The sequence below is a fragment of the Bison bison genome, unplaced genomic scaffold (genome assembly GCF_000754665.1).
Source record: "Bison bison bison isolate TAMUID 2011002044 unplaced genomic scaffold, Bison_UMD1.0 scf7180017864297, whole genome shotgun sequence".
In the NCBI taxonomy this organism is placed as follows: domain Eukaryota; kingdom Metazoa; phylum Chordata; class Mammalia; order Artiodactyla; family Bovidae; genus Bison; species Bison bison.
Window position 1 is genome coordinate 5,914,621 of NW_011494869.1, and position 11,484 is coordinate 5,926,104.

Consider the following 11,484-nt stretch of genomic DNA (forward strand, 5'->3'; position numbering starts at 1 on the left):
GGGTCCTAGATAATTGTGGACTTATCCTCAGGACCTAAGAAGTGCACAGCAATGAACTACATATACAGAGTGGTCTTTATTCCAGGGGTAAGGGTCTCTGCAAACATTATTAAGACTTGATCCTTTAACTTCCCCCAAATAGATGCTTTGAACATCTGTTTCGCTACCACAAGCTAAAATATTAACATAGCCTGGAAAACATAGAATCCCAGGCTTTATTTCCAAAACAAAAATCCTATAATATCACGTCACTAACACATCTAGCAAAAATAATAAGTACTTAATAATGTCTGTTGTATGTGCAAGTTTCTCTATTTGCCTCAAGGATGTTTTTTATAGTTGGATTGTTTGACTCTGTCTTCAAACACATTACAGTTGGTTGATTTGTCTCTTAATTAATATCCTTAATCTATGGAAGATTAAGACCTTCGCCTTTTTGTCATTATTTGTGAAGAAACCCAGTCATTGGACATAGAGCTCCCATATTCTGTATTTGACTGACTTCTTCCTTGTGGCATTTAATTTGTTCATTCTCTGCATTGCATCTAAATCAGATCCTAAGGCTTGATTAGATTCTGTTTCAGCCTTTCTTGTCTCAAATATTTATCACATTGAGTGGCACGTCGTATTGGGCTGTCCTTGCTTTTTCAGTAGATGTTGACATCTATCAGGAGGTTTGGATGATCCCAGCTGAGTTCCTCCATTAAAAACTTCTCATTATCCTCAATCCCATTGCTTCTAGCAGCTGTGAGGATCACTACCTGGAACCTTCACCCGGTCCATCCCGTACCATGCACACGCACAGTTTAAAGGTATTTATGAGTCATTCCAATCAGGGTGCCAGGATGACCTCACTTCCCAGGATAACCTCAAAAATTGAGGTTGCACTTAAACTTTTTGTTCCATTTACATATAATAAGTTACAGGCAATGATACTAGAATACAAACACCCCTCCCCTAAACATGAATATGCTCAGTTAATCACTAAGCCTGACTCTACTCTGGATTTGCGTAACTTTTTCTTAGTAGTTCAGAGCATTCTGACAGTTTCCTCTAAAGTAAATATTAGCTGATAGGAGTCTCTCTCTGAGAAGAGGAAGTGGGCATACTGATCAAGGTCTTTGTTATCCGTGGAAAACATGCCCTTGCTAACAAGACCCAGACGTGCCATGCTTGGATTTGTGCTGATAGTCTTCCCTTTGTGCTTCCACCATTGTCACACTGGAGCACCAAGCATGCAGTCAGACCCAGCCCTCAAAAGAAGAACGTTCTTTTTCATGCATGGCCACAAGGGCATTGTTGTAGGCGGATTTGTCTGTGTGTTTTCAACATCTGTGGCTGTGATTTACATTACAGAGGTATCTTCCAAGTTAGAGGGAAAAAAGAAACAGTAAGCTACTTTCAACACGGTGCCATGTATATAAATTAAAACCACATTCCTATCATATTTTGAGAGAGAAGCACAGTAAATCTACAATGGCTGACTATGGAGGAAAGAAAAGGTGTGGGAAATGGGGGCAAAAGGCAGGGAAAAAAAAAAAAGCCAGGGACTTCCTTGGTGGTTCAGTGGTTAAGAATCTGCCTTCCAATGCAAGTGACACAGTTCGATCCCTGGTTGGGGAACTAAGATCCCACATGCTGTGGGGCAACTAAGTCCATGCACCCCAACTAGAGAAGCCCACACAACGCAGTGAAAGATTCCACATACGGTGTATATGTATCACTGAGTCCTTCACTGTTCACCTGAAACTATCACAACCTTGTTAATCAGCTATACCCAATACAAAATAAAAAGTTAAAAAAAAAAAAAAGAGAGATTCCACATGTCCAAAAAAGATCCTGTGTGCTATGACTAAGACCTGATGCAGCCAAATAAATATTCAATAAATAAGCAAGCAAGTCAAACAAGATAAAGGTCTTACACAGACCAACAATGATAAAATGTCATGAACAAAATAGTTTATACACATACATACGCACACACCCAGTGCTCCACGTCTATGGAAAGCCCCTCACACTTACGTGATCTTCTGTTCCATAAATGTGTCTGGCTCCCGGGCAGTATAGGATGTGATCTCCAGGCCCACGCCAAAGTCCTCGGGCACTTCCACTCTCTTTTGAGGAGGCACAAAGATGGGGGCTTCATTCACATCTATCACATCCACAGTGACGGTGGCTGTGGAAGTGGGGAGAGTGACTTCAAAGGGGGCCACATTTGTCACTGCCACGTACAGGATGTACTGCTGCTTGGCCTCAAAATCCAAGCCCTAAAGAACAGAAAAACCAAGTTAAATCCTTTTTGGTTAGCAATATATCAGTGGTTCTGAAATCTGGCTATAGTAAGAATTAACTTGAGGGACTTCCCTGCTGATTCAATGGCAGAGGCTCTGAGCTCCCAGTGCAGGGAGCCTGGGTTCAATCTCTGATTAGGGAATGAGATCCCACATGCCACCAACTAAGACCCAGAACAGCCAAATAAATAAAAAAATTTTTATAAAGGAAAATAATTAACTTGAGAACTTTTTTTTTGGCCATGCAGCTTGTGGGATATTAGTTCTCCCATCAGGGACTGAACCTAGACCCTTGGCAGTGAGAACACAGAATCCTAAGCACTGGACTGCCAAGAAATTCCCTTGAGAACTTTTAAAGAAAACAGATGCCTGGGTCCTAACCCTAGAGCCAGTGAATAGGAATCTCTGAGGCTGGGGTCTGGACGCTGGCATTTTTAAAAAGCTCCCAATGACTAATATGCAACCAATTCACGGTGAGGTCCCCAGGAAAAGAATAAAGATGAATTACATGAAATCTCAAGTGGGAAGCCTCTGTTAATAAACATAGCCCACCGAGTCATTTATTAACCCAAGACTAGTAAGAATGTTCACATCCTAGGCTGACAAGCTGTTTGTGTGGCAGCGGATAGATAGACAATGCTGCCTGGCCATCTCTTTAAACCCAGTAAGTTTAGTGGCAAAAATACGAAGTTCAGAATCAGTCAGCAGCAAGCTCAAATCCTGCCGGGACATTTCCTAGCTGTGTGATTTCAGCAATTTAACCTCAGGGTCTGTTTCCACACACATAAACATGTAGGAAAAGAAACTATCTCACAGAGGCACTGTAAGGAATAAACTGGAACTTTTATGAAGGACCTTGTACATGAAAGGAACTCAATACTACCTTCTTTCTTTTGTTGACAGAATAACATGAGAAATCCTTGACATCAAATCTTTAGTGGGAGAAAAGACTACATACTAAGTGATTCAGAAATGAAGCACCCCCTCACTTGCTCAAGGGGAGGTCTGGGGCTAATCTTGGGATTCGCTAACTTTTTGACTAACTTCAAGAAAGAAATCACTCAGCTTCTTAGGGTTTGAGTTTCCTAGACGTTTTTCACAGGCATATCTGTCCCACTTCTAAAGTCATCTGGCAAAATAGCAGTAATTTTCTTCTCATCAGCAAAACAGTTGTGGGAGATGGGCAAATGTTTCATAGAAAGAGTGTATTAAAAGAGACGGATATGTATGGCTAAGTCTCTTCACTGTTCACCTGAAGCTACCACAATACTGTTTATCGGCTATACCCCCATACAAAATATACAGCTTTTTAAAACCTGTATTTTTAAAAATGGTATTTCCTGGTAGTCCAGTGAGTCCTAGGCTCTCACTGCCAAGGGCCCAGGTTCAATCCCCGATCAGGGAACTAAAATCCCACAAGTCATGAGGTGTGGGCCAAAAAAAAAAAAAAAATGGTCCACTGGCAACTGGGAGAGCCATCTACCCCCACTCCACCCAGGCCACGCCAGGCTACACTGGAGAAGGCATCAGGGACAAGGGTCATTGGCTGGGTGGTCAATTTCTGCATCTTGCAGGAACCATACAAACCTTAGCTGTTTTCAGAGTGCCTTCATTGGTGACTGGGTCTGTGACGACGATAAATTGCTTCTCGTTATCATTTAATACTGTGTAAACAGCCTCCCATGCCGGGGTGTTGGGGTCGTCGGCATCGGTCACTGTGAGTGTGGTGATGGCCACATTAGCCTCGTTCTCAGGCACCGACCCCACGTACTGAGGAACAAAGGAAAAGATGGGTCACTTAGGATGTACTCAGACCCAGCAGTGGAGCCAGAACTCAGGGGTCTAAAGGAGTCCTTTCTTGAGCCCAAACTTTGAGAAGAGTCTGGGAGAAGTGCCCACTCTACGAGCACGATCCTTATTTCCTGTCAGTGGAGCAGCCGGCACTTAGGTGCCCTGTGGGTACCTGAAAGAGCCAAGGCCTTGCCTGTCCACACCCCTCAGCACACTCTGGCCCAGTTGCTGACACTGTCGTTTATCCCCTACTCTCCTCTGCTCCCATTGCTCTCAGTGGTACCAGTAATTTTCATAGAAGTCTGGCCATTATAACCTCCTGCCCTTTGATAACATCCCACTGCACTTAGGATACATCCTGAAGTTCTAGATTCATTTCACAAGGTTCTGTAAGAGGCAGTTTCATTTGGCTCACTACACTATTTTTCAGTTCTTGCTATGCAGCAAGCTTTCTCTTGATTTGGGGCATCAAACTGTCTGTCCGAAGCTTCTCTTAAACTCATAAAACCTAGGCTAGAGTGGCAGACACTGCTGTCTACTGAATATCCATTCTCCTCTTCTTCTCTAACATTAATACATGGTTGATGGCAGCAACATGCCCAGATAAAATACTGTATTTCCAGTGTTCTTTTGCAGACAGCAGTAGCTAATGAGAGATAAAGGAAATTTATGGGATGGGTCTTCACAGAAATAAAACTTGACTTCTTCAGGTTCTCAGTACTTTCTTCTTGACTGCATTTACTAAAATTACATACAATAATTAGTTGTCTAATGTCTCCCTAGCTAGACTCTTAAGCTCCATGAGAACAGAATTATTGTCTGCTGTGTTTGTGATAATATGCCCAGTGTCTAAGACAGTGCCTGGTATAAACCCAGAGGATATTTATTCAACAGATAAAACCTGGTAAGATCTGCTACCAAGATGCCCAATATAAGGACATGGATTCAGGAGGTGCATTTTGCAACTCAGAAACATAGGCCAACAGGCATCAGGCTGAGGATGACAGACAACTGGCACCTCGACCCGCTTGCTCTTTAGCCTGAAGTTGACTCGTCTGGGAAAAGTTACCTAAGGGTTCACCCCTGAGATACTGGGAAACAACCAAGGACCTTTCTTTGGAGACTGTCTAAGAAGGGGCAGGTTTACCGTGGTTGGGTTGAATCTGGGAGCATTATCATTGGTGTCCAAGACTGTGATCACGGCCGTTGCAGTTGTGCTCAAGCCTTCGCCGTTAAGGTCTGCTGCTTGGACCATCAGGGTGTATGTGGGAAAACTCTGCAGAGATCAAACACAGCTGAGTCAGGACCCACAGCTACATCAGGTCCCACCCAGCTCCCAGCAGAGAAACAGATTACTTTTTCATCTGCTTAAATGCCAATAACTCCACCGGCCTGTCTGGCCTCAAATCTCCAGACAAACACTGAGATGCAAAGCTCAGACCATCACCATGCTAAATGGTGACCAGCCTTGGCAGAGTTTTGCATCATCCAGGAAATCGGGTTAATGTGTATTTGCCCTCCACACCCTCTGGATCCTCCAGAGCCCTGACCTCACGGTCCAGCCCGGTGGTGAGCACACTGATGACGCCTGTTTCCTTGTTGATGGTGAACATTTTGTTGTGCGGCAGCATGGGATCTTGGGCTAGGATTTTGTAACCGATGGCAGCGTTGTAGGTGTTCACCTCGTCATCTATATCTGTGGCCGTGACCTGCATCACAGAGGTTCCTGGAAGCAAAGAAGATTCGTTTCCAAAATTCTGACCAAAGTGCTAGTGGAGGAAGAAAGCATTCTACCAAATGAATTAATGGTGTTCCCAGAACCCAGCTGGTTCAACTGAAACATTTTAGTTCAACTGAAACATTTTTGCTCTGTCTCATACACTAAATGAATAGTGCATAAGAGAGGAAAAATCCCAGAAATTTCCACAATTCGCTTCTTAGCCACATTTCCACCTGAGAGAATGGTCATCTGAGATCACTGCCTTCAAGGTGAAAGGAAATATTTATAACATTCGTGACAAAGCACTAGTTACCAGGATACTGAAATAACTCTAAGAATCAATAGGCAGGGAATTCCCTAGTTGTCCAGTGGTTAGGATTCTGTGCTCTCACTGCCAAGGGCCTAGGTTGAATCTCTGGTTGGGGAAGTAAAAGTCCCCAAACCGAACAGTGGGGTGGGGAAGGGTGACAGAAGGTGGGGAGAAGGAGAGAACCAATAGACGAAAGACAAAAAGCCCAAGAGAAAAAAAAAAAGGGCAAAAGACTTGAACATATAAGTTGTAAAGAAACCCAAATGGTCAGCAAACATATGATGCTTCTTTATTCCATTAATAATCATAGAAATGCCATTTTACATTACACTGAGATATAATCACACACTCAACAGACTGGCCAAAAAGAAGTCTTACAATTTCATGGCGTATATTGCTGGTAGGAGTGTAAATTGGTTCAACCACCTTAGAAAACTGTTTGTCACCGTGTAGAAAAGTAAGCAAAACAAGGTGTTACCCAGTGTTTAGTACACACATCAGAAAAGATGAATGAAAATAAGGGAATAATTATCACAAAAGTCAGGGTGAAAGTTGCTCAGTTATGTCCGACTCTTTGTGACCCCATGGACTGTACAGTCTATGGAATTCTCCAGGCCAGAATACTAGAGTGGGTAGCCTTTCCCTTCTCCAAGGGATCTTCCCAACACAGGTCTCCCGCATTGCAGGCGGATTCTTTACCAGCTGAGTCACAAGGGAAGCCCATGAAAGTCAGGGTAGTGGCTGCCTTCAGGGGATAGAGAGAAAAATGTGATCAGGAAGGGACTGTACAGGGGCCATAAACTACTAACAAGATCTGTTAACTTTTCTTGGCTGCACAGCATGGGGAATCTTTAGTTCCCCAACCAAAGTTTGAACTCACACTCCCTGCATTCGAAGTGTGGAGTCTAAACCACTGGACCACCAGGGAGGTCCCCAAGGATCTATTTCTTAATCAGGGAAGGTTATTCTTAAACTGCTCTATATTTGTTTATTTAGCTGCCCCAAGTCTTAGCTGTGACATGTGAGATCTCTGGAATATGGAATCTTAGCCACTGGACCACCAGGGAAGCCCAAATTGCTCCTTTCTTAAGCTGGGCTTGAACATTTTCTACATGTTTCTGTCAGGAGGATATTTTACACACACACTATCTTCCAAAGAAGTTCTGCGCCTATGAAAGGCCTGACCCCAAATGCCAGCCCCAACACTTGGGGAAGGGGGGCAGTCCAAAGAATCTAAATTGTCTTGGTGGGTGTTGAGTTCCTCATGGCTGGACACACCTGGAAGAGCACCTTCCAGGACAGACCCCTTGAAGACCTCCTGGGTGAACTGGGGCTTGTTGTCATTCTGGTCGGTCACGGTGATCACAATCTCCATAGGCTCTTCAATGGCTTGTCCGTTTGAAGACACGGCATGAGAGAAGAGCTGCAAGAGCCAAGTGAGGGTTACTCGGGAAGAGGACGTAGGAGAAGTGGTCCGATCAGAGCAGCGTGGGCTCCACTGGACCCCACTCTCTTCCACTCAAGTAAGGACTCCCCAGCACAGAACTTATCCCACACATGTGCTGCTGCTTCAGTGAGGTCATGGCACTGGTTAAGACCATGACATGGGAAGACCCATGGGCTGAAGAACACCAGGTCAAAGGCCCCATTGCCCACATGGGGGCTGAGGACCAGGGCTAGGAGATAAAGGTGGAAACCTGAGACTCTCCGACTTACTCCAAGCAGTGTCAGATCTGCTCTGGACACTTGAGTTTAGGGTTTCCCCAAGACCTTTCTGCATTTGGCATCAAGGCATTACCTTCCCAACTTCCCTGCTCTCAAGACCCAGAAATGATTTTTGTTCTCCATCATCATCACCAGCCTCTGCCTTTGTGTCATCATTGTTGTTTAGTAGCTAAGTTGTGTCTGACTCTTTGTGACCCTGTGGACTGTAGTCTGCCAGGTTCCTCTATCCATGGGATTTCCCAGACAAGAATACTGGAGTGGGTTGTCATTTCCTCCGCCAGGGGATCTTCCTGACCCAGAGACTGAACCTACGTCTCCTACATCAGCAGGCGGATTCTTTACCATTGAGCCAGCAGGGAAGCCCATCTGCCTTTATGTCAGGGACTTTTAATCCCAAGAATAGGTTGACATCTTAGGTCTAAGATCATGTCTGATACCTCGAGACTCTCTCCAACTTTATTCCTAACAAAAACAGCCCCTAGTTTTTCCCAGGTTCTCCTGTCATTTCTCCTTATTGACAGGTCTAGACAAGTCAAGCTCTTCAAATGTCCAGAGCATCTGATCTACGACCAACATGAGTTGACCAAAATATTTTGGAAACATGTAACCCCATCATTAACAAGCTTCTAAGAGACACTCACAATGTACTTGGCAATCTGTTCTCTATCCAGAGGCTGTGTCACTTTTAACCATCCTGTTTCTCTTTCAATAATAAAAACACCGACAGGGGGTGTATCAGCTCCTTGGCCAGTGATGCTGTAGAAAACCTGAGTTTCTTTCTCCTTGTTAGATTTGATCTGGAGACAAAGCAGAGAGAGATGAATGAGCAAGAAAGGATCCTGACATTTGTTGTTTCCCCTTTCTCTCCTAGGTCCTTCTCGGCCAAATTCCCTCCCAGAGAAATAGGGAACTTCCTTCTGTACCTGGACCAGCGACTTAGGAAATGGGCCTTTCTCATTTTCTGGGCAGCTGATAGGAGGAATAACCCAGTCTCTCTTCTGTCTCCTGAGACCATGGTGGGGACCAGGAAATGTGAGCACTTCCGTCTGGGTTCCAGAGGGAGAGTCCTGAAAGGAAAGAAGTTGAGGAATAAAATGGGATCATTTAGGCGAGATGATACAGGCTGAACAGTTCAAACTACCCAATAAGAATCTCCAGTCTTCTGAGAGAAGGACATGGTTTCCATTTAGTAACAAACGAAACAGCCAAAACAAAACCCAATGAACCCTTTACCATATCACCAAGCTGGTTTCCTCTTTGGATCTTTCCTGGTGTCCAGAGTTCAGGCAATCATGCATACAAGATTACAGGGTTTGAGGGTTTGACATTACTTTATGAATTATATCAAGTCCACATTTCACACCCGTGTTGTTTTGGGGTTGTTTTTTGTTTTTTGGCTGCATAGCATGCAGGATCTTAGTTCCCTGACCAGGAATTAAACCCTCACCCTCTGCAGTAGAAGCACAGAGTCTTAACCTCTGGACCACCAGAGAAGTCCCAACATTTGTCATTTTTAAAGGATATTATGCCCCCAATGACTTAATATCAGAGCTTATGCAACAATTTGATATCCCAGTGTTTTAAATTTTTCCTCTTATATTTTTCCTAGGGATACAGGTCTCCAAAGTGGAGTTAGCCTACAGAATAAGTTTTAGGAACTGATACTAAGGATTACTTTGTGATCAATACTAATCCCTTAATCTCACTGTGTTATTCTATTGGTTTGGTTGCCATTTGCTCTAACAAAAGTTGTTGGGATGGGAACCAAAAACTCCCTTTGAGACTCATATTGAACGGTTTTCATGTGCGATAAAGATAGCTTTTTATGCACACACAGCGAAATGAGATAGCTGAAGATGGAAGGAAAGATCTTCCGAATTGTTTAAGTTAAAGTGATTGGCAATAACACAGTAAAGGCTCCAGAGGACAATTGCATCTGCCATCTCCCACACTGTCACTGATGCCTGTCTATGACGTGTGTGTCAAACCTTATTTCTTACCTTTAAAAATGTGATTCAAAATGCACAGGACAGACATGAAACATGACCAGATAGCATCACAAAATCCTTCTCATTCTTTTGTACTAGTCACTCACACACTCCTTAACACATACACACACAGGCTCTGCATTCATCTTCTAGAGAAGCAGTCCCACCCTGGCCACGGGCAGGCTGTGGAGCCAGGCTGACTGGCTTTGCATCCTCAGTGACACCTTGGGCTAGATTATTTAACTTCTGTGTCCTACATTTTCCTAATGTCTAAAATGAGGATTATATCAGTACCTGCCTCACAGGGTCCTTGAAAAGTGAAAAGTGAAAGTCACTCGTGTCCGACTCTTTGCGATTCCATGGACTGTAGTCTGTCTCTCTCCTCTGTCCATGGAATTCTCTAGGTTGCCATTTCCTTCTCCAGGGGATCTTCCCAAACTGGGGATCAAACCCAGGTCTCCTGCATTGCAGGTGGATTCTTTACCAGCTGAGCCACAAGGGAAGCCCTATAGGGTCCTTGGAAGGATTAAATGTGATACCAGTGTTGCAATAAAGCACTTAGGATAGTGTCTGAGGAATTCCCTGGTGGTCTAGTGGTCAAGAATCTGCTTGTCAAGGCAGAAGACACAGGTTCAATTCGTGGTCCAGGAAGATTTCACATACCGTGGGGCAACTAAGCCCATATCCCACAACTAATGAAGCCCAAGAGCCTAAATCCCATGCTCCATAACAAGAGAAGCCACTGCAGTGAGATACCCCTGCTCCTTCAACAAGAGAAAGCCTGCAAGCAGCAAATGAAAACCCAGTGCGGCAAAAAAAAAAAAACAATAGTGCTTGAAACAGTAAGTGCTCGACAAATGCTAACAAAGATGATGGTTGGACTGGTTGGAAAACAGAGTTATAGTTTTAATGAAATGGAATTTGAGGTATGACCTGAACACAGGAACAAATATTAAACTGATTCTCGATACTGCATCTTAAGCCTAAAAATGACCATTTTGCACAGCCGTGGTGAACAAACAGACCTTGATGTATGAATGCAAATTCATTTGCCATACTGAAGAGGAAGGCAAAGCGCATACTTTGCTGACATCAAGATTACAGAACATTTTCAGAGAATGATAATAAATGATGAACACTATGCTGGCAAAACATAACATTAACATCTTTATGTGTGAAATTATTATTATTTTTTAAAAAGATATTTATTCATTTATTTAGCTGTGTCATGCAGCTTGCAGGATCTTAGTTCCATGACCAGGGATTGAACCTGGGATCTTGCCAACCCAGAATCCTAATGATAGGCCACAAGGGAACTCTCATCCTGTGTGAAATTAAAGGGAATCATGTTTAAGCATAAACAAACTGAATATAGGATCCATCCCTCAGGAAAAAAGGATACCAGACCAGAAAACTTATCCAACCTAAGAGAAAGAACTAGAAAGTTAGATCGATTTATAGTCTTCCCCCAGCTTTCTTGAGGTATAACTGATAAAATAAAAAACTGTTTCTATTTAATAGAAAACATCATGTGATGTTTTGATATAAATATATAGGATCTATTCTTATATGAATGAAAAGAGAGGTAAGATTGTCACCCCTTCCAATGTAGGGCCACCTGGAACCACAAGAGTGCTTTGAACTGGAGACAAACCAAAG

The 11,484-nt window shown here is 43.4% G+C and overlaps 1 protein-coding gene across 1 annotated transcript in view; it reads right to left on the reverse strand.

Annotated features, from left to right (window-relative positions):
- CDH1 (cadherin 1, type 1, E-cadherin (epithelial)) overlaps positions 1 to 11,484 on the reverse strand; it is a 74,244-nt gene that overhangs the window by 9,497 nt on the left and 53,263 nt on the right. Inside the window, exons 4-10 of the mRNA XM_010850968.1 lie at positions 8,761 to 8,904; positions 8,479 to 8,634; positions 7,391 to 7,535; positions 5,633 to 5,808; positions 5,230 to 5,358; positions 3,879 to 4,061; positions 2,023 to 2,267 (exon numbers count right to left, since the gene is read on the reverse strand). Of these exons, the coding sequence (XP_010849270.1) occupies positions 2,023 to 2,267; positions 3,879 to 4,061; positions 5,230 to 5,358; positions 5,633 to 5,808; positions 7,391 to 7,535; positions 8,479 to 8,634; positions 8,761 to 8,904 (1,178 nt within the window). The remainder of the gene's footprint in view (positions 1 to 2,022; positions 2,268 to 3,878; positions 4,062 to 5,229; positions 5,359 to 5,632; positions 5,809 to 7,390; positions 7,536 to 8,478; positions 8,635 to 8,760; positions 8,905 to 11,484) is intronic.